General features: G+C 50.9%; 1 protein-coding gene across 1 annotated transcript; it reads right to left on the reverse strand.

Moving 5' to 3' along the window:
- Positions 1-490: 490 nt before the first annotated feature.
- Positions 491-22558, reverse strand: TGFB3 (transforming growth factor beta 3). The gene is made up of 7 exons (XM_014840877.3): positions 20520-22558; positions 12737-12900; positions 12310-12439; positions 6852-6959; positions 4903-5074; positions 2592-2745; positions 491-1662 (listed from the first exon to the last, which is right to left on the reverse strand). The coding sequence occupies exons 1-7, from the start codon at positions 20869-20871 to the stop codon at positions 1504-1506; spliced, it is 1239 nt and encodes a 412-aa protein (XP_014696363.1). The 5' UTR covers positions 20872-22558; the 3' UTR covers positions 491-1503.
- Between the last annotated feature and the right edge of the window lie 993 nt (positions 22559-23551).

The raw sequence follows: 23551 nt of genomic DNA on the forward strand, positions 1-23551 counted from the left end.
GCCTTATATTCCTAGGCCATTTTCCGCAGACAGTTTCTCTAATTCTCAACTGATTTGGAGGATGAGATGAGATTTTCAAAAATAATGATGTTGGTAATTTATAGTGAATGTACACACCAACACATTTCCATATGCAAGAGTTCACACCGTGACCCTGCCCACAGTTAAATTCGTATACTTTCTACAAATCTGAGCCACTGCCTCTGTGTGTCTGAGAATAACATACTCTGAGAAAGGAAGGGAATACAAACACCAGTGCAGCCTTCTAAGCTGGCAGAAGGCAGCGCAGTGTGCACTGTCCCAGGTGTTCACACTAAGCAATGTATTCGATGTTCGAGATTCTCCACCCCAGGTTCCAGTTACCTCTGGTTGGTAGATGTCGACGTGGAGTTATGAAAAGAGTAATTAAGGGTATTTATCCAGTCAGACTTACACCTTAGAATAAGGCTTTTACTGTTCTAGAAACAATCTTCCAGAAGATGAAATGATCCAAGATTCCCCAAAAATATTTATTTATACAAAGATTTTGAGAGTAATATCTGTATTTGTCTTTATACCTCAGTCTATGCATCTGGGGCCAAGTCATTGTGTGGCACATGTCAACTTCCCCGCGTGCCTCACATGTTTAGCACCTGCTTCCAGGAACACTAGATGAGCACAGGGTCTTGGGGAGCGAGGGGAGAACCCACATGGCCCCAAGGCTGCACAGACCCAAGATCCAGACACGTGCACCCTGACCTGGAAGGTGTCTAGCCAGATGTCCAAGGGGAGGAAGAAGGCGAGAGGAGGACCCCAGAGGGCAGACAGGAGAGGGTTAATTCCCACCTTCTGCTTCTGAGTTCAGCATATCCACAGGGCCCAGTATAGGTGATGGCCCTGGAACTACATTACCTGGATTTTCTCCCTGTAATGACCCTTGATGCTGATTGATGTCAAGGGGACAATTTGCAAAAAGAACAGATTTGTCCTGAATCCCAGGGAGTGTGAGATACAATTCTGGGACTTTGTCTTGGTAACCTGTCTGAAGAAAAATGCTTGCCTTGTATAACGTAGTCCAGATTCCCTAGAGCAGATGAGGGGCAGCGATGAGCAAAGCTGACCTCAGCTCAGCAGTGTCTTCCAGTCTGGCCCTGTCCTGGCCATTCTCTGCCCTTCGTCCTCCCTAGGATATCCCAAATCCCACTGCTGCACGACGTGTCGACTTGTCATCCCTCTTCCTCTGTCCCCACCACCTCTGTCTATGTCACAGAAGATCTGTGTGTTCTAAAGAGTTCGGCCTTCCCCTAACCAAACCCACACTTTCTTTACCACAGTGATTCTCAGAGCCAGCAAGAAAGAGAAATGTTCCAGGAGGTTCCGGAACCTCCGTCTCAGCCATGTGCCTGGAGCTGAAGGTTGTGGCTCCAGGCCTCTAGGTGAGGTCTGTTGCTTTTGTGTTTCCCGAGGAGCAGGCAGGCAGGCAGTGGCACTTCTCTCTCCTCTCTCAACGTCACAGGCGGGGCCTCAGCTACACTTACAGGACTTCACCACCATGTTAGAGAGCTGTTCGACCTTGGGGGTCCTCCCGACATAGTACAGGATGGTCAGGGGCTCCAAGTCCTGGGGCACACAGCAAGGTGAGGCAGATGCTTCGGGATTCAGGGTGTTGTACAGTCCCAGCACCTGGGGAGGGAAGCATCACTTAGAGGTTGGAAAGCCACACTTTTTCCAGGGGCTGCTCCAGAGACTGAGCACGTAGTAAACTGGCCATCGATGCTATTTCAGAGGGATTGGTGGAAGGCAGTTTGGGTGGACTAGTTGCTGTCCATCCAGAAAGGGAGAATGTAGAACACCCGCCACCTGCTTGAGCCTTATCAGTTTAGGCATGTAACAGTTATTGGGTGACTTTAAATTGATGAGGAAATTCTCTTTGCTCTTAAGAAAACACTCTTACATTGGTCTTCCTAGCTGTAACTGGTCACTTGGCGAGAAACATACTCACTAAACATTGCCTTGAGCCATTTAGTAAATGCCAGAGGATGGGGGCCCAGACAGGATGTGGTAATAATGAGCTATAAGGAAACCTGCTTCACCAGTTAACCCCCTATTTTTGATTCCCCCTGAGGGAAAGAACAAGCTAGTTTCAGAGTCATGGACTTCCCTCTCACTCCCTGTCTCTCCCCATCGTTTCATATTAGCTGCTTCTGTGTTTTTTACATTGTCTTTCAAAATAACTCTTATACATCCAAGAGGCTGGAATTACCAGAGTTCTGTAACTGATGGCAGCCTTTCTGCCCCCACTTCCTTGCTAGCCATGTGCATCTCTGACATACAGGGTAGCGTGTGACTGCTAATTAACTCCCATGGTACCAAAAGCTTTAGACAGAACAAATAAAAAGTCTGGTTGAAACTATGGAAGAAATTTTAAAGGGCAGAATGTGATCAAGTAGAGTTGGGCCAGGGTGCCAAGATCAGACCCTTCACCAAAGGGATCCTACTCACCCCAGGTCATTATTCGCTCATGCAACATTCAGTCCTTCAAGCAATCTTTTAAACAAGCGGCCTGACCAGCCAGCCCCAGTGCCCCGTGTGGCATGAGCCCTGCTCCATACCGTGCTGTGGGTTGTGTCCGCACTGCGGAGGTACGGGCAAGGGCCTGAGCAGAAGTTGGCGTAGTAGCCCTTAGGCTCATGGACCCATTTCCAGCCCAGATCCTGTCGAAAGTCAATGTAGAGAGGGCGCACACAGCAGTTCTCCTCCAAATTGCTACAACAAAAAATATTTATAGAAAATCAACCTAAAAGGAAACCACCAAGATAACAGACTTCAGAAATGGCCCTCATGTTTGCACTTGAGGAGTCCTTCCTGGCCATCCTAAGAGTGGCTCTAATCAATGGACTCCCAGGTTCAAGTGCATTGAGCTGTATAAACCATACAGGCAGTTTCCTGTGCTGAAGACCATGATCCCAAGGACATAACTGCATATACAGATGATGCATGAAGAGAAAAAAAGCAAAAGTGGCCCTGCCCCTTTTACATCACAAATCAAAACAGACTTAACATGCTCTACATAAAACCACTGAAAGTTACTAGCCAACCCAGCTTTGTTGAGGTTGGTTTTATTGTTACCTCCCTCATGTGCACCCAACCGGACATGAACTTGAAGCTCATGCAGCTTGGATAGTACAGTAGATGACTGCTTAGACCAAATCTAGAGGCCGAGTCAAAACGAGGCATATCCTTCTATTAGACTCCTGATTCTTAGATCACCCCAGCTGTGACCATCAGGCCACTTCAATTCTGTTGTCTGCAGAAATCCATTTGGGCACGCCCCTTGCCAAGTGGGCATCCAGCCTGTGGTTCAAAATCTGCTGAGACCTAGAACTTGCTACTTCCAAAGGCAGCTACTGGCCAAAATCTGGCTTCTTGTAGGTTCCAAGGGTGAACCATGGCAGACACTCTTGGTTATCTACTCAATAGCCATTCCTACCCCTCTTCTCCCTTACCATCTCCCATTACAGTCTGGAACACCAGATGCTTGTTTTCCTGGCTTCCCTTGCAGCTAGGGGTGGTCATGTAACCCAACGATGACCAATCAGACATAAGGAGAAGTATGCAGGGGGTGAGGGAAAATTCTGGCAAAGATAGTTGATCCTTTATAAAAGTCACAGATGGAAGAAGAAAGCTGCTGGTTCTGCCACTTCCCTGTTCTTCCTGTCTTGAGCATGAACAGGATGCCTGGAGCTCTAGCAGTCACTGTGACCATAAGCAAGAAGATGAAAAGCCACCATACTAATCATGGCAGACTGGAGAGAGGGAAAGCCTGTGTCCTCAATGGCATAATTACACAGCCAGACCAGCCCTGAGCCTGCTGCTATAGGCTTCTTATAAACAAGAAATCTCCTGGGGTTTAAGCCACTGTTACTTGCAGCCAAGAGCATTCATTCCTAACTGATTAAGAGCCAAGTAGAACAAGTCTGTGTGCCAGCCTTCAGATGGAGGCAACTGCACTGCCTCTCCTATACATTCTGTTCCCAAGCTCAGCATCTCTAGTTCATTCAGTTGTTCCCCATAAGACATGGTTTTAGATCTAAAGATTTCCCAGTTCATTCTCCCCAGCTCTGGTCAGGCATCCTCCTCTCCAGGCAAATGGACCCATTCATGTACCTTCCTTTAGCAGAAGGGCTTCCTCCTCCTGTATCCCTACATTCCCAAACCTCACTCATCCTCGAAGGCTCAGCTCAAGTTCCACACCCTTCTGAAGGCTTTCCTGCATCTACAGATGGGCTCCTTGCTCCAAATTCTTAAAGCGCTTTATCCTTCAGACCGTCTCATGGATGTGGTCATTTTCTACCTTTTATAATTGTTGTGTATGCTTTATCATGCCCCTCCCTTATAAATGAGAAGCTAAATAATAGAAGAGACTCTGTCTTTTTTCTCTCTTTACAGTGGCTACCCAACTATTTCTGAATTAGTTCACTAATTTCTCTAGCTCAAATTCCCCCTTGCAAATGGAGACTGCCCTATGTTCTCTCATCAGTAGCATCCTTGGACCCTTCACGGGGTCCTGAGCACTTCTCTAATGGAAGTTCCGGCATTAATCTCCCCACCAGGCAACATACCCTACAAATACTTTAAAACATGGAAACCATGGAGAGGTTTCAGCCAAGCCTCTCCAATCCAAACCATTTTAGCAACACTCTCCTCCTCATTTACTTCATCCAGGCCCTTACAGAGCTGGGCTGCAGAAAAACAGTGGGGCTCCCAGAAAAGCAAAGTTCTAAGTCTTTATTCCTGGAGATGTTTGTGAAAGCATCAGGGCCACTCAGCTGAGCACAACTTAGGCCTGGGGCGTGACCCATGACAGGCACACAGTAAATGTTGTCTCAGGAGTTCACGGACACTGAGTGGGCCCAGGCTCACCGGAAGCAGTAATTGGTGTCCAGGGCCCGCTTCTTCCTCTGACCCCCCTGGCCTGGGTTGTCCAGCCGATGTGGGGGAATCATCATGAGGATTAGATGAGGGTTGTGGTGGTCCTTCTGCTTCTTGAGGCGCCCCAAGTCTCCACGGCCATGATCATCTTCACTGTCCACACCTGCAGAAGGGAAGGAAGGTGACAATCTGCTGTCTAAGGAAGGCAGCCTGCGGGCTGCTTTCTCATCCTATCCCGTCCCATCACTGCTCAGGAGGAGGGGTGGTGCCATCTGCGAGGAAGGTGGGGGAGGCGGGGCAGCTTCAGGCTAATGTCCACCTGCAGGAAGGGGAAGACTGGGTGGAGGGACTGGTATCAAAGGAACCCGCAGGACGCCCCTGGTGGGGTCCCCTCTTGACTCCTGTGCGTACATCTTCCGGAGGACAGAGAACCCTTCCTGAGATGCTTCCTGGGGATCGTCAGGGATCCATGAAGCATCCGTGTCACTAGGTGGCCACCTAACACATACCTCCGGTTGTCAGTTTAGATTCTGAGACTTCGAATCCCAGGGTGTGAGTTTCCTCTTATACTCTGACTTGGTCAAGATAGCACAGAAGTCCCACTTAGAATCAGAAGTGTCACAATTTAAGATAGTTTGAACGGGAGCCAGAGGAACAGGAATGAATAATTGTTAACACTGACACTGCATTTATAGTTTCAAAAGTTTGTTCACTATAAAACTCAGACGAGATACTCAAGTGTATGAGAAACAGCTTAGCAAACAAATTCTGGAAAGAAAACTTGCTATTTCATCTGAAAAGGAAAAGACTAAAGATTGAATTAGAAAGAGTCTCAACTAAAAGGAGATCTGTTTGGAGACAGACAGACAGCTGTTGTCTTTCTCCACCAAGGACAGGAACGTGAGGAGTTTAATTTGCATAGTGACTGGAGGGCCATGGACCTCAGGAAGGGACACCAGGACTGTGAGGTAAATGGGAGGCCCGGATCTCAAATCTCCTTTTCTGAAAATCTTAATGAACAAACTAACTGTTCACTGAAATGGGATGATTTCGTCCTAACCTGGCCTTTAGGTAAGGACTTCGAAGGTCTTCTGAGCTCTGAGGTTCTGTGATTAAGATATGAGATCCTTGGCTTTTAAAAAAAATAGGGTCTGAAATAGAGCCCTCGAAGGATAAGAGACTGCCCAGGGCCGGGAGCCAAGAAAGGCCTGCACCTTTTTCCAGACAAGACTCTGACCTCAGGCTTCGACTTGGTTGATTTGACGACCAACCACCTGGCCTCAGGTGTGCCTCAATTGTCCAAAATGGGACTAGGAAAGGAACAGAGAACTTCCCCGAAATCCAGAGATTGTCTGGGCTGAGCACCTTAGACAAATATTGGAAAACCGGAAATGACTCTCAACTATTTTGCCATCTCAACACGAATATCCTAGCCCCGAAGCAATCATTCAAACCCCAGTGACTCCTGGGCAAGGAGCAGGTGGGCTGGGCAACATCTGAAGGCTCAGAAGTCAGGGGACTCATATTCATGGCCACAGAATCCACTTCTTTCAGGGACGGGGAAGACAACTATTGTTGGTTGAGCATTTGTGGCCCTGTGTCTTACATTTGTTATCTCATGTAATTTGCATGACAACCTTGTGAAAGGTACTCCCAGACCCATTTTACTACTGAGCTCAGAGAGAGAGGCTTGCCTACATTATTTCATGGCTCTTACCAGCATAACTCTGTCTTCCAAATGCTAATATATTCCCTATATCTATAAACTGAAAGTCACACTCATCGATTTGGGGGCAAAGCAGAGTACTCAAGTACAAACTAGATGGCTATCTCTGTGAGGGAGCTTGGTTCCTTTTCTTGGGGTCTGGTAGGGGTCTCCCGTTCTCTCCTGCCTCATTAATGCCCCCTACCTACCCTACCATACACATCCATCTTGTTACCTTTGAATTTGATTTCCATCACCTCGTGAATGTTTTCCAGGATATCTCCATTGGGCTGAAAGGTGTGACATGGACAATGAATGCTGATTTCCAGACCTAAGTTGGACTCTGCAAAATAAGGCACAGAGTTGGTGAGAAAGCACTTTGATGATGGAGAAGCGTACCCGCCACCCATGTATGGGAGGGCCAGGACTCTGCTGCCATGGGCAATCACAGGGGCTGCCTTATGTTGAGGGTCCGAGGAGACAGCATGTGCTGCTGAAGCTAGAGCAGACCTGCATGCTCACGTTGCCACATTCCATGTACTCCTGTTATATTATGAACAACCAAATGGGGCATGATGAAGGAGAATTTTAATAGTCATCTACTTACCAAAGTCATCTAGATACCAAAGGATGGTATTGGGAAGAAGTTACCAGCCTACCACGGGGCAAAAGAATGAGGATAGACAAAGGAAGGAAAAAAACAGTCGTGCCACCTAGGTGCTTGTTGGGAGAGGAGATATTCAAGCCAACCTGCTGAGGAAGGATGATGAGAAGAGGCGGTGGTCTCCCGGGGGGAGACCCGGGAGAGGCAAAACTGAAGAACTTTGAGGCAGAGAAGCAGTCATTCACAGGCCACAACCCAAAGGGCCACAAGATGGGAGGAAGGTGGCTCAGTCTAAGCCACAGGATTAAAACTCAGGAAGAGATGTGAGATCAGGTCACCTGCAAACACGCAGCAGACTCGGTCCCGGTGGGAGATGCCAGCATTTCCACCGGGGATCTGATTGTAGACAGAGAGCGAGTGGCAGCCTCCAGAGGAGAGACGATGAAAATCACGGTCACACTCGGCCATACGTTCCGTGAGGAACAGGACATAGGAGCTGAAAGCTACGTGGCGGTTTCTTCTTTGGGAATCCTTGTTCACCCCAGTGGGGAAGTTGGGAAGGTGGTGGCTCCCTGAGGGAGAACGAACAGCTCAGGAAGACAGTTGTGAAATGAGAGAACAGGCTGGAGGAGACAGCAGGGGGCTGTGGACAAGGGTCCAGAGGACACGAGCTCAGAGAGAGCAGCCTGAGGAAGCCTGCAGGAGCCAGGCTTTGGTGACGACACTCTGGTGCAACAAGGCCAGCTCTGGCCCTTTCTCCTATTAGTTGTGGGATGAGGTGTCTTGGAAACTAAAATTGGGGAAGCAAGAAAATCAGTAAAAAGGGTTGAGTAAAGTGGAAGGAGAAAAGTAAGAATAAGACGGGAAAAATTTGGGGCCAGCCCCATAGCATAGTGGTTAAGTTCAGTGTATTCTGCTTCAGCAGCCTGGGTTTGCAGGTTTGGATCCCAGGAGCAGACCTGTACCACTCATCAGCCATGCTGTGGTGGCCACCCACATATAAAGTGGAGGAAGACTGGCACAGATGTTAGCTCAGGGCTAATCTTCTTCAGCAAAAAAAAGGAGGTGGGATTTGAATTGAATTCAGTATTTTATGCAGGGAAACCAGGTAAGGTCTCATATCATGTCAGTTCTGGTGGGTAAGACTCAACTGGGGAAGCTCTGTTGATCCTGGGGCAGCAGTGAGCTGTGGTCAGGTGTAGGAAAGGTCACAGGGGATGGACCTCTCTGGGGCCAAGGTCAGCATGTCAGGTTGCTGATTGATTTACTTCTCCCTGAGGCCACTCCTCATTCTGTGTGAGCATCCAGCCTTGGGGCCAAGCTGCAGTCTTCCTGAAATCTAGTGTCATCAGGGAAAAACCCAGAGTCCAGGCCAGCTCAGCATCCTTCTCATGGGCAAATTCACCCAAGCCCAGAGATTCCAGTCACCATTAGGCAGACCTGGACGTCCCAGTTCTATTGGTTAAAAACCAACTCTATCCCTTCTTCCATAAACTCCGGAGCCCAGCCTCTTTGTTCTACCCCAAGTCAGGGAGTCTCTGGGACACACTGATACCTGCTGAGCTTGAAGATCTCTGTTCCAGAAGGTTAGCTCGGGTGGGGAGCAAAGGGGCCAATACAACAAGGAATCTGAGCCCCAGCCAGAGAACAAGAAGTGAACAGAGAGGGAGGGAGGGAGGCATAAGAAGGGTCTTCTTCCTGGTTTAAGGCAGCTAGAAGAAGGAGCTGGAGTCGCTCAAATGGGCTACATAAAACAGTACACTTCCTAGGAGCCAGAGGGTTGAAGGGGGGCCAGCGGAGACCCGGAGTGGACAAGCTCTAGGACTCTGTGAGTTGCAAAGTCAAGGTGCAGACAGATGTGCTGGGGAGAGTTGGGGCTGGAGTATAGGTGGTAAGTGTGAGATGATGGCCTGGCTTACCCAACAGGCTCTGTCTAGGTGGAAGGCTCAGAGAATGATGACAATAATCACCAACATTTGTTGAGTATTACTGCATGTCAAGCTCCACTCTATGACTTCACATGCATTAACTCATTTAATCTCCAGAATAATCCCACAAAGTCAGAACTATTATTACCCCATTATATAGATGAGACCACTGAGGCTTAGGGAAATTAAATGGCTTGCCCACGGTACCCAACCAGTAAGTGGTAGAACAAGGATGCAAACACAGGCAGCCTGATGTCAGAGCCACATTCCTAATTGTTAGAAACAAATGGGAACAAAGGCCCAACAGAGACCACCAAGGAAGATGCCCACATATTCGCTGAGATGCAAAAAGTTTGTGTTTTCCCAGAGTACCCCCTGTCCTGAGCCATGCGGCTGGGCATGCACTCTGCCCAGCTAGGGGAGGCCTGGCCCTGCACACAGAGAAGCCACAGACTGTGTGGAGCAACAGCACAAGCGTTTGAGGGCCTGGGCCTCCAACCCTGGATGGGGCTCCAGCCAGCTCTGGACCCAGAAGGCAGCCTGGGAACCTGGTGGACAGTAGGCTCTCAGATGTTTGCTGAATGAATCCAAGACCATATGTATGACTCAGTTTCCTCATCAGTCCCCACCACCAAGCGTTCCATTTGGAGTCCATGTGCTGCCTCGTCTGGGGCCACAACCTCTGAAGAGACTGTTGAGCTCCGCATAAGCCAAGGTCTGGGTGTGATCCCCCGCACGAGGGGCGGGCGCAGCTGTCTGAGTGGGAACTGAAGGTTCTAATGAAGAACTAACCTCAGAGTTGGCAGCGGTGGGGTGGTGGGTGGGGGACCCATAGGTTTTATTACGAAATTATCTTTTTGATGTCTCAAGGATGGAAATCATTCTCGATGCAAACTTCTCATTGAGTGCTGCAGCTGTGAAAATAAGAACTCCTTCAAGTGCCCAGGGCTTCAAAGACATCCAGGTGGAGCTGATCAAAATCAGACAGGGAAGCTAAGAGATTAATTTCCCCGGCCTCTTCTTTCTGTGGCCATGGCGGGCTCTAGGTGGAGGGCTGTCTGAGTCAGAATTCCCAGCAGTGCTGCTGTCAGCAGATCCACGTGGTCTGTCCTAGGCTTTTGCCTTCGTGCTCAGTCGGAGAGAGAGGATGGAATTCCTGGGAACCCTTGGAGCTGGGGAAGACCTCCAGCCCATGAGCTGCCAGCCCAGTCTACAGGCAAGGCCTCTTCGATGGGGACCTGCAAACTCGGATGCCTACACGGCCTAGGCAGGTTATGCAAATGAGCAAAGCGAGCCAGCAAGTCATCCTGAACAGGGACTGCCAGCCTCACTCTTGGGGAACACTGGGGAATGGTGGGGCCTGTGGGGACACGAAAAACGCATGTCCCACCTCAAGAGGTGGCCACTACTCATCTCTAGTGGATCATTACCAGAAATCTTCCAATTTTTCAAGAAGAGCTAGAAGCGCAGGTTTTATGTGAAATCTCCTGATTGTAAAAACAGAAACAAAAATTGTTGACCACTAGTTAATTTAAAACAATATGTAGTCCACACAGTTTGTGATCTCTGCCTTAGAGCTTTAAGTTCTAGTTTCCTAAAACATCAAGGACAAGAAAGGACCCACCTGGCCCAGGGACTCTGGACATCAGTGTGTGGATGGACTGTGGTTCTATGGCAGCTGATGACAGTAGAAAACTCTTTGCAAGGAGAGAAGGAAGAGATGGGACGGCCACAGGTACCCCAGCCACTGAGCTCAGATCAGGCAGCACCACCAAGTCAAAGAGGGGAGAAACAGCAGAGCGTGGTGTCCTGAGACACCGTGACTGTCAGTCAGGAGACTCCAGTTCTAGTTCAGGCTGGGTGACCTTGGTCAAGTCGCTCAACTTCTCTGGGCCTCAGTTTCCTTATCTGACCCAATAAAAGCTTTCTCTTGTATAACAGGCTGAAAGCCATGAGGTTCTCCCAAATACAAGAGGCCCTTAAGACAGCTCTGGGAAGCATGACTGGGAGGCACCATTACCTAGTTTTCCAGGTGAGGAAACAGAGCGGGTGGGTGAGACATTCAGGATGGGTGATGTTTGATATGCCTGTTGCACAGCTCTACTTGGATGACTACCAAGCCTTTCACACTATATTGGCCAAAACAGAGCCTGCCTCCAAACCTGCTCTTCTCCCAGTCTCCTCTATTTCAGTAAGTGTTCCCACCTGGCTGTTGAGTCCGAACTCCTAGAAGTCATCCTAGACTCCTCTTGTGTCCTCACACCCCATACCTAATCAGCCTACTGATTGGCTCTACTGCCAAAACAGAACAAATCCACACCGTCTCCATGCCCACTGCCACTGCCCCAGTGAAGACCCCATGCTCTCACCTCAGCCCCTGCCCCCAACTGCTGTTCTCGCTTCTTCCCTCGACCTCATGGCAACCAGAGGGGTGTTTTAAAGATGTAAACCAAATCACCTCCCCCCACATCCCCAGGCCTGATTATAACACTCCCAGGACTTCTCATCACACTTGGAATTTTCTAAGTCCTAAAACCTGATCACTGCCTTAAAGGTCCTAAGTCATATGGCCCCAGTGACCTCTCTGAGCCCCCAGCTCACTCCACTCCAGCCACACCAGTCTGTTTGCTGTTACTGGAACAAAGCAAGCTTGTTCCCACCTGAGGGCCTGGGCCCCACTCTTTCCTTTGCTTTGAACATCGTTTATCCTGACCTCCACGGGCTGGCTGCTTCTCATCACCCAGATCTCGATTCAAACTCCTTCTTCACAGAGACCCTCCCTGAGCATGTAATGCTGGACCCCAGCCGCTCCTTATCACACTGCCCTCTTTCTGCTCTTCATGTACTTACATTATCTGAAATTCCTCTTCGTCAATATGTTTACTTGTTTATTAGGTGTCTCTCCCATCAGAACAAAAGCCCCCTGAGATCTAGAGCCACACGTGTCTTGTTCACTGCTGCATCCCCAAGGCCCAGCTCAGAGCGAGCATTTAATAAGCATTAGATGAGCGAATGGATGAAGGACACATGGAGTCAGCGGCAGAGCTCGGCTCTGAACCCAGATCCGTGGCTCCTCTAGTTCTGTCCTCTTCCCTCTGTTTTATGAAAGACCAAGGGACCTGAGGTTCCTTCCATAACGCTCAACCTAAGAGTCGACCTACCTCTTCGCAAGAGCCATTCACGCACAGTGTCAGTGACATCAAAAGACAGCCACTCAGCAGTGCCCCGCGTGGGCAGGTTCTTGCCACCGATATAGCGTTGTTTGGCGATATGCTCATCTGGCCGGAGTATCTACAGAGGGCAGAGAAAGGAGTAAGTGCTCGAGGGCAGGACGGAGGACTGCAGGAGACATCACAACGCACGAGGGCAGGGGAGGGAAGCAACAGGAAACCAGAAGTTCCTGAATGCTCCTTCAAGCACCCCAACTCTTTCAACCCTCTTAATGACGGACACAGATACAGAAAGTGAGGCCCAAAGAAGGCAGGATTCACACCCAGGTCTGCTGAACTCTGCGCAGCGTGGAGGTCTGATAGGGCAAGGGGGCTGGCTTTCCCATCTGTGCGGTTTCTGTTCTGGAAGGGAGTTCACCTGGAAGAGCTCGATCCTCTGCTCGTTGCGCTTGGAGCTGGGGTTGGGCACCCGCAAGACCCGGAATTCTGCTCGGAACAGGTTGGTTCCATTTTTCTCCACTGAGGACACGTTGAAGCGGAAAACCTTGGAGGTGATTCCTTTGGGGCAGACGGCCAGCTCATCTAGGAGATAAAGCAGCGGGGAGAGGGGCAACATGAGTGGGACCCACAGGAGCACAGTGCTGCCAACAGACACCTGCCAAGTGGCCAAGGTCCCAACTGTGACCTTCCTAGAGGCTGGAGGCCTCAGATCTAAAGGTGGGAGAGGAGGAAGATCCGTGGTGGCCCTGGAATCACAAACAGGCCTGAGTGAGGAGCAGGGAGACCTCGGAGCCCCAGGACACTAGGACTGGCCGGTCAAATGTAATCACCCCTCCTCCCATTGCCTTGACATCCCAAGCCTGGCAGGCTCTGCAGCCTGCTTTTCCTACTCTTTTAGAAAATATACAGTCTCAAAAGATAGCAGCAACTGCCCCTAGTAGTTTAATCGTCTCATACAAGTCGATTCATTTCATGTGTTTGTTCATTTGGGCATTCACTCATTCATTTATTGACTGTGTGCTGAGCAAATTCTATGTGCCAAGGATAGTGCTCACGGGGAAGCAAAAATGAATAGACACGGCCCTGCCTTCAAAGAGATTAATACCAAGGGGAGGTTATTAATACCTAAACCCAAATAACAGGACCAGAGGGAAAGTTTGGCGGGCCTTTGGAGAAGCCCAGGAGTTTCTGCAAAGAGAAGGAGCGAGACAGCAGAGAGCACTTCACGGCAGAGGTGATATTTGAACTGGGTCCTGCAGGAGGAAAGAGTTTGAGGATGGAGAGGAAAGAAATTTTACAAAGAAGGACTGCTGGAAGCAAAGGCAGGGAGGGGAGGAAATGCAAGTAAGAGGGACCCCAGGCAGCCAGGCTAGAGCCCGAGACGAGGTCAGGACAGCAGACTGGTGACCACCTGTGGGAAGGCTGAAATGTCAGGCTGAGGGGTTGGATTTTAGGCCATTAACAATAGGGAGCCATGGAAAGTGTTAGAGCAGTGCAGTGACATTATCAACACCGTGTTTTAGACCTAACGAGACAGCCCTGGTATGGCAAAGAGCCCACACCTCGAGCCTGGCAGACACACAGATGTTTCTTCAGACCGAGCTCGTCCGTCACTATTGGCTCCTTTCTCTCCAAGGGTTTCTTTCCTTGACAGCACACGCTGTGCCAGCCTCGGTCACCCTGCTGGCCTCTTCGTCCTTGTCCACAAGACAGAAGGCAGCAAATGCTTTCCCACCCCTCAGAGTCAGAGAAAGGGAAGCGAAAGATCCTGTCTCTGCTCCTGTACACTCTACAACCTCAAGGTCTGAGCAGCATTAACACCCAGAGAAAAACTTTCTACACAAATGGTAACAATAGCCAGAAGTTGAAATTCAAGCTCATAGACCCAGATTCCACACATAATGGACATGGCTGGAATGAGCTCATAATCACCCCGAGGGGTGGTTTGGGAAGTCATGGACAAGGCGGGAAGGATCAGAGGCCTGGAACAAGCAAATGTGCTACTGATCTTTAGGAAAGGGGGAGTGAGTGTTTCTGGAAATTGCCATCTGGTGGGCCTGACACTGGTTCTTAGAAAATTAATGGAACAGATGTTAGGAAAACAAATGTGTGAATGCCAGCTAATGAAGCCCTGATTAATAATTGGCTTTGAAAGGACAAGTACTGCCAACTATTCCCTAAGCCATTTCAGATAGAACCAGAAAGAGGAATCGTGAGGGCAATTTAGTTTTTAAGTTTGCAAGTTTGTAACCTTCTGGACATGGATAAGCTACTTGGACTGGCAACCCTCTGAAGTACTGACATACTTGGTTTTTGAAGGAGCTGTCATCAATATGGCTTCAGTTCCAATAGTACCTCCAGTAACTGCTGACAGAGGGGATCAACAGTACGTCGGCACAATGCATGCATTGCTGTGAAAGGAAAAGGCGGATGGAAAATGCCACGTGCCAGCGAGGAGGGCTGGAGGAGTCAAAAGAGTGGCAAGCCAGGAGATGGGGGGCGCGATGAGCTAAGAGGGCCCTCAGACACCCTAGTGACCACTCTTCCTTGGTTTTTCCAGCCCATCAGCCAGACATCTGTTCCCTGTGATGGACTCCTCTTGGTGGGCATTTCAAGGATATTTCAAGAAGGAGATGGGAAGGGTCATTTTTATCATTGGGATCTACAGATTTCTAATAGACTTAGAAGGAACTTTAGGCATCGTCTAGTGAAATCCTCTTCGGATGAAGAAACTGATGTTCAGAGGGATCCTGGCTAAGGTCACACAAATGGACACTAACAAGCAAAGCTCAGACACAATTGTTAGCGATTAAAAAACAATTGCCTAGGAGAGAAAAGAAAATGTAAATATAACTTTCTTAGCAATTAAAAACATTGAAGAATAATGATGTTTTAAAAAATTTGTGGATGGGGGCTGGCCCCGTGGCCGAGTGATTAAGTTTGCACGCTCCGCTTCGGCGGCCCAGGGTTTCGCTGGTTCAGATCCTGGGCGCGGACATGGCACCACTCATTAGGCCACGCTAAGGCGGCATCCCACATGCCACAACTAGAAGGACCCACAACTAAAGGATACAACTATGTACTGGAGGGATCTGGGGAGAAACAGCAGAAAAAAAATTTGTGGATGAGTCAGAGCATAAATTTTAAAAATGTAGTAACATCACCTTCCATTTCATAGAGCTTTTATTAACTCATCTGACTCTGACAATCCTTGAGGAGAATGAGAATAAAATTCACTATTTAACAAACGAGAAAGGTGAGTGTCAGGAAAGTTAAATGATTTTCCCAAGGTCACTCAGCTAGTAGGTGGCAGAGGTGAGATTTGAACGCAGGTCTTCTGATGTCATCTATTGAAGTGGAGACTCTGGACGTTGGAGGGCCCTGAGAGATCATCCAGGGGAGGGATGGTTTCACCAGCAAAATGTGGCAGGATTCCACAAAATGAGCCTAGAGTACCAACCTACGCCTCAGACAGGAGCCAACTCCCAGGTAGTTTTGTGGTTAAGCCATGCTTCTGCAGAACACTAGTATTATCGAGAGCTGGACTAGGGGGTCCACCTTTACAAATTAAATTATGACCAACTTTTTCCATTGCACAAGAAATATATATATCGACAGAGGCCATTTTCTCTTTTTTGCTATAGGGAAAGAAAAATAAGCAAAGAATATTCAAGTAGAGTATTCATGGAAAAACCTGGAAATCACTGACCATGTTTAGACCACCGCCTTTTAAAATGTTTTGAGACACCTGGGTTCCGACATGTGCCTTTGCTTGCATGCATCATTTCCACTGGTAACATGACTGCTGGTTCCAAGGATGGGACCACATGTATCAGCGTGGCAGTCCTTCTTTGTCCTGGCCGTACATTAGCATCACCTGGAGAGCCTTAACGACAGATCACGCCAGACTCGCCAGAGACTCTGACTCCATCGGAATGGGCGTGTCCAGAGCTCTTTTCTTTTCTGTTTTTTAGGCTCTCCAGATGATTCTGATGTGCAGCCAGGGTTGAGAACCACAGTTTAGAGTGCTCTGCAAAGGGTACCATGGCTTCCACATGTTCTGGAAGTTTGAGAAACCACAGCTTTAATGACTTAACCTTTAAGTGGGTTAACCTTTCAATGCTTGAGACATGTCGTTTAGCCAATGCATCATTTTTTAAAATTTTGAATTAGAAGCCCATAAACATTTTAAGCCCATGTTAAAAGTTGGGAAATTTCACACAAAGATCCAGATTTTCTGCTCTTCTGGGAAACGGTAAGATCTAGTCAAGCTGGACCCACATGGTTAAATGCAAAACTCAGTGGGAGCTGAGCAGTAGAAGCCTCTCTCATGGGGATGGGCGCACTTCCAGGTCACCCCCACCAGCCACCCCTACACACCCTCTTCTCCCCATGCCCCTGAGGCCCAGTGTCCTGTGCAGTTTGTCACGGTGTGTATGTTGTGGCTTTTCTTCTAGATCATTTGCATTAGCTGCTTGGCTTCTGTGGGCAGTTGCGTTTGCAGACCCTCTGAGGAAAGGTTTTGCCCCAGTTCACTGAGTCTTAAGCTTCAGGGAGTTTAAGAATCAATAGAGAGCTTGTTGAAAATACAGATGCCCCAGGACCCCCTCCCCCCTAAGATTCTGATACTGTGGGGTGGGGGGCCTGGGAATCCACATTTCTCTAGCCTCTGGACCCCCCATTGGAGAAACACTGACTAGTGTGCAGAGGGCACTGGCACTTAGAACAAACGAGTTCTTTCAATATGAAACGTCTTTTAATTTTCAGGAGGAATAAAATCTAAATGTAGCATCCAGAAAAGAAAGGCTGAAATCTCAAGTGTTCTCTTTGCTCAGGAACTATGGGGTTTGCTGGCTGTCTTAGCGCTGCTCTGGGATGAAAACAAGAGTCTGCCGCCAGACACAGATAATTACAAGCCAGGAGTTAAAATGACACCTACACCGGTGATATCTTGATGACAAGGATGACAGCGGAACTGAAAAAGCTGTGTCCTTCCCCACCACGTGGGTCAGAGAAAGCCTCTACTTACTCCCCATAGCAAAATCCTAGAGAATTAGAAAAGGGATTGCAGAGTCTGGCCTTCACCCCCTAGCAGAGGCTGCGTTGAATCAGCCCAGATGGACACATCAAATTGTTCCAGCTCAAAGAGTTTAGAGACTCTCTCTAACTTACAGAGGAGGAAACTGAGGCTCAGAGAGGCGACGTGCCCAATTCCACACGGTATAGTTGCTCAACCTGCTTGAGACTCTTCAGCAGATAAAGAAAACCCTTTTGTTGAATTTGGGAGAATGTTTGTGGCAGTACAAATCTCCCGGCCAAAAAAAATAGGCAGAGCTAAGGAAGCGCACACCCAGTCATCCCTGTGCGATCTGCCACCGGGGCTGCTGAGATGACAGCTCCCATCTCCTCCTGCTTGGTCCATCGTGGGATTTGTTCACGTTGTAAACCAAAGTTCTATTAGAGCCTAAAGGTTAAACGTGGGACTTAAAATCCATATTTTACACATATGCATTAGTGCCTAACAGCACGCATTCTGCAGGCAGAATGTCCAGGTTAGAGTCCCTGCTCTTTTTGGGCCAATGACTTCAGTGATGCATGTTTCAGCATCCTCCGTATTTTAATAGGGAAATCAAGGTACGTATCTGACAGGGCAGAGCCAGAGGATGGGCCCTGTCCTCTTTGCTCTCGCCTTGGTGCCCTTTCTCCTGAGCCACTGGAAATTATTCCTTCCTGCACTCTGCTCGCCGGGCACCCCGTCTTCCTGCCCCAGCTCCTGCTGTCATTTCCCTCCCAGTGCCTGTACACTAGGCGAGGCAAAGGGCTGGGGGTGATGAAATGTAGAAGAGAACACAATCTCGTCACCTCCCCCGGCAAAGGCTCTGCACCCAGACCCTGCCAGTGCCCCACCACAGATCCCCTACCAGCCCCTGTGCACCCTCATGATCTCCAGACAGGCTTCCCTCACCCCGAGCCTCTGTGACGGCGCTCTGCTCCCACTCAGCATCTGCTGGGCATTTGCATCTGCCCACTGCCTTCTTTATAATTAGTGTGCCTGTGCGTCTGCCTCTCCGGGGCTGGCTCAGCACCTGACCAGCTGCAGGGTGGGCCCAGGCTGTGTCTGCTCAGCCTCTGTGTCACCTTCAGCAGCTGCAGAGAGTCTGGGCTTGCTTCCTGTTGGCACCTGCGAACCTCACTGGCATTACCTGTGTCCCACTGCGCCCTGGCCCCTCCATGATATCCGGCGTAGCATCCTGCTCACTGTGGCGGGTTTGTTCCTCACCTGACCACGGCTCCCTGGCCCCAAGGCCACCCCCACCTGCTACAGTCTGAAGGTCCTGGCGCTGCAGCCTGGAGCTGCCCAGCATCTGTGCGGGCCTGCCCTGGCGTTTCCCAAGGCTATCCACCATTTCTGACCCGAGTGTCTGCACAAAATTGATGTCCACTGGCACCTGCGTGCCCTTCCCTCTATCTGGCTCATTCATTCTCAGTTCAGGATTCCAAGCGGGGTGGGCCCTGGTGACTCAGAATCCCTCCTCCCCAGGACTCCTCCTCCTGACCCGGATCATTAAGGTCTGAGTCCTTCCCTCTCACCCTGGACTCTCCTCAGACCTCTCCTGCAGGCCTCAGCTTTCTACCCTCCTCCGACATTTGGAGCTGCTATCTCCTGCCTCCATGGGTGCCCAGGGGGTTGGGGGCATCCAGCTGCTGGTGCCTCTGGGAACTGTAGGGCCCTGGCAGACCCTGAATCAGCCCCACCCAGAGGAGCCCCTAGGCAGGGAGCACTAACTGCCTCATCCTCCGCCTCCACTCCACATGGTAGCCACATCCTAAGGCTGGGCACTCCAAGCGGCCACAGGAAACGGGAGTGGAAACCCCTCGCCAGTAACCACAGGCTCCTGGGCCTGGTGTGGGTCAGCTCCCAGCTGGGCCTTTGGCACCTTCAGCCACCCATCAGCCACCCACTCCTCTTCCTTCTCTCTAGCCAGGTTCCTTTCAACCTCTGCAGTCCCCCTGCTGCTGGCCACCCTCACCCTGCCTGCTCTGTCCCACCCTCCCGGCCCCCTCCCAGCACTGCCCACCTCCCAGGTGAGCAGAGGCTGAGGTAGTCAGGGTGGCGAGGACACCTGCTGGTCGGAACAGCAAACAGCGCTGCGCCCAGAGTCCCTGGCCCACGAGTGGCTCACATTCCTCCTTCCTGGGCTGTCAGTTTCTCAACATCTGCCAAATCTCCCTCTCTTGTATTGAGGTTTTTTAAATCCCCGTTCAGTAAACACACATGACTTCCACACGTGTACAAACACACAGACAGCTCACCCAGAAGCCTCCCAGGGTCTCGGCACAGACAGGAGCCTCTCGGGAGGACGCACTTCCAGACACACGTCCCCTCTGTACCCACAGCCATCCCTCCCACCCACTCTTCCCATGACACGCAGACACAAAAGGGTCTGCAGCAATCATCTGCACATCCAGACCCATGGCCCTACTTTCCCCGTGTCCACAGGCCTGGAAGACACCCATTTTGAGCACACGAATCTGTCTACTGTACAGAGCAAGACCACACATCGTCCTAAAGCACGTGCAGACGTGAACATAGGTACGTACCCTTCTCCCCCCCACACACCTCACGTGGGTCACGTGTGTGGCGTAGACTGAAGGGCCTAGACAGCAAGAAGCTGGGCTTCAAAAAGCTTGACAGACATTAACTTGGGGCAAGTATACCCTTCTTCCCAAGAACTGGAAAAATGGAACTGGAGACGTGTCACGATGAGTTGTGAAAAGCAAGGAGAAGACAGAGGTCTCCACACTCCTGGAACGGAAGGGCTTGACAGAGAGCAGCCCTGCCCTGTAAGGGCACCTCTGTGCCTACAGTTACCTATCTGTGCATGTGCCAGCTCACGCACACAGGTTAACGGGACAGCACACTGTAATTCCCAATTAAACTCAAAGATGTGATGAGTTCAGCAAGCCACTCAACTCCAAGGCTCCTGGCCTCCCAGAAGCACCCGGCTCTTCCCAGAATGGCTCTGTCTCCCTTCCCACCCACCTACCCAGCCCCAACCGCGCATCACACCTCCCGCGCCTTGGTGCCGATGCAGCGGGAGCACCCTGGCGTGTGGCCACCGCTAGGCCCCCCTCTGTGGAGCTCCCTACTCCAGTTCAGACCCTCCAGAGCAGACAGCCCATAGAGAATGTGGACTCACTGTGCTCCGCCAGGCCCTGGATCATGTCGAACTTATGGATTTCTTTGGCATAGTACTCCGACTCCGTGTTTTCCTGAGTGCAGCCGTCCTCCCTCTCCCCATGCATCTCCTCCAGCAGCTCCCGGGTGCTGTTGTAAAGGGCCAGGACCTGGTAGGGGACGTGGGTCATCACCGATGGCTCGGGGGGACTGGTGAGCCTGAGTTTGCTCAAGATCTGTCCCCTAATGGCTTCCACCCTCTTCTTCTTGATGTGGCCGAAGTCCAAGGTGGTGCAAGTGGACAGAGAGAGGCTGACCGTGGCAAAGTTCAGCAAGGCCAGGACCACCAGAGCCCTTTGCAAGTGCATCTTCATGCGCGAGCCGGGGAGAGAGGCCAGGGGGGCTGCGAGGCCTGGCGAGGAGGAGACCCCAGCAGACGTGCAGAAAGAGGGAGGAAAACCAGGCGGCCTCCCTAGATCCCGAAGACTGAGGCTTGGCAAGAAGGTGCATGAACTCACTGCACTGCGAGAGCTTCAGGACTTCCAGGAAGCGCTGGCAACCCTGAGCACGAAGAAGCCGGCTGTGTGCCTTGCAGCTCTGGGTTTCTTCTCCATGTGTCTAAACAGGTTCTGCTGGGCTCTGGCTCCCAGCAGGCCAGGTGGAGGGCAAGCAGAGGGCTGGGAGGGGAGGCAAGGCAGCTGGGAGTGGGAAGGGAGCTGGAGTTTTTCCTTAGGTAAAAATAAATAGAGCGGATATCTGATATTGCCAAACGCCGCTTGGCGATGGGGAGAAAGTGAGTATTTTAAAGAAGGAGCAGAGGGACCATGGCTGGGGCCCCAAATCAAAATCCTTGCCTTGCCCCGAAGGAGAATAAGAAAAGAGAATGGAAAAGAAAAGAAAAAAAAAAATGTTAAAAAAAAAAAAAGTCAGATCACCAGTGAGTAGGTGGGGAGAGGCAGGGCTGGGCGGCTGCTGGCCCAGCTAAAGGTGGGGGCAGCGCAGGACACACTTGTCTCTCTGGCACACCATTCATGCTTTCTCTTTTGTTTACACTTCCTCGGGGGCTTTCTAAATGACTTTGTTCACGCTGCCTCTCGTCTTCATTGGCTGGGAAGGGGGCTTATGTGCAATTGGAAGGCCGGGAGGACAGGCCCTTGGAGAGCAGCCCCAATAATCCACTTGGACGCCCAGGGTCACCAGCACCTCGGCTTGTCTTCTCCCTCAGCCATTGCTTCTGTTCCCTGCTTCTCTTTAAAAAATAAAAAGGAAAAGAAAAATCAAGTAGAAGCCAGCCGGTTCAGTGCAGCCTGCTCCGGAAAGCTGTTGCTCCTCTCTCGGGCTCCTTCCCCTATCTCTAGCCTCTCCTGCTCCTTCCCTGGGACTTGGCTTTCTGCTTCCCTCCCTTTCTGCCCCTGCTGCTCCTCTCTCCCTCTCGCTCCTCTCCCTCTCTCCCTCTCTCCCTCTCTCTCTCTCTCTCTCTCTCTCTCTCTCTCTCTCTCGCACACACACATGCACACACACTGCTTTCTCTATTTCTCTCTGCTGAAATTTTATACCTCCCTCCCATGACGTCTCTGGCCGGGGTGGGGGAGGGAGGGACCAGCGCACGCAGCCTCGTTTGCTGCACGATCTTAATGTTTTAAACAGGCACAGGAAAAGCCGAGCCCATTTGAAAAATACTTTGCGAGTCCTCTCGTTCGACGTGGTAACTGAACTTTTTTTCCCCTCTTGGAGTCACTCCTGCTACACGTTGACTGTTTTTCTGGAAAGTTAGTCCCGGTGAATCCCCTCCCTCCTTCTCCCCCAACTCCTTCGCGCTCTCGCCAGCTGTCAGTCGGTCCTCTCCTCGGCCTGTCTCTCGCTCCCTCCCTGGCCCCCAGTCCCGGGCCGCCCCCGGGCCAGGCGGGACACTGGGCAGGGTCAGGGGAGCGCGCGGGGCCTGGGCAGGGGCGGCCGTGCCCACCCTCCGCGGGGGTGACGCCCGGCCTGGGAGCAGGGTTGGAGGTGGGTTCAGCTCCGCGGCGATCCTGGCCCCGATTCTTCATTGACAAGATTGGAGTCGGGTGGCTTGCTGAAGCTTGGAGATGCTCCAGGGACTTGGAAAAAAATGGTGGCTTTTTTTTCCGGCAGATCGAGGGTGCCCTCTGGCGAGGCGAGGCCGCCAGTGAACGAGGCCCGGCGGGTCAGAACCGGGAAGACGACGGGCTGGGGGCGGGGGCGAAGGGGCTGCGAGAGAGGGCGAGGGGAACAGGACCGAGGGGCCCGGGGAGCGGCCTCCCCCGCGGCCCCACGTGCGTACAAGTGCACCTCTGCTTCCCCCAGCCCCGCTGCAGCCGCTCTCGCAGAAATGTCCTCCAGATGTTCGCAGCCTCCCTCCCCGCCCAGGGTTCCGCAGGGAGCTGCGCCAGCGAGCGCAAAGTCAGCAGTTGGCCCGAGCCCATTTCCCAGATGGGTGAGGGGAAGTTTTCTCCGCTTTCGTTCTTCTCAGCCTAAGCCTCTAGGTATTTTCCCAGAGGCTTAGGGAGGGCAAGGCGCATTGCTCCCCAACCCCGCGCCCCCCAACACAGGACTTGCCTGTGAACTGATCACTTTGCTGGCAATCAGTGCTGCTCCCCACCACCCTACCTCACCACATTCCCGCCTTCCTGGACCCTTCTTGCGAGGGCTGGTTCCAGCTCCAGGCTCCTAGGCCACTAACGGAAGGGATGTTCGTGGCGTCCCCGGGATAGTGGTTGATCAGTTTACGGTTGAGGAAACTGAGGCACAGAGCGATTTTAAAAGGCCACGCTGTTTGTGAGTGGTGGAGGTGATATTTAACACAGGCTCTCTAGTTTGAGTAGGCATTATTTTCATTCGCATAACAAATGAGGAAACCTACGTGTAGAAAGCTTGAAGTAACTTCCTTTGAAGTTACTTTTACAAGTCATATAGCCAGTGGGTGTCAGCACTGAGATTTCCACCCAGGAAGTCTATTGCCAGACTCTGTGCGCTTAACTACTAGGCTACACTGTCTCTGGAATTCAGCCATCATTTGAGAACTATTTTTGACGTTTA

Source organism: Equus asinus, chromosome 7 (genome assembly GCF_041296235.1).
Source record: "Equus asinus isolate D_3611 breed Donkey chromosome 7, EquAss-T2T_v2, whole genome shotgun sequence".
NCBI classification, from domain to species: domain Eukaryota; kingdom Metazoa; phylum Chordata; class Mammalia; order Perissodactyla; family Equidae; genus Equus; species Equus asinus.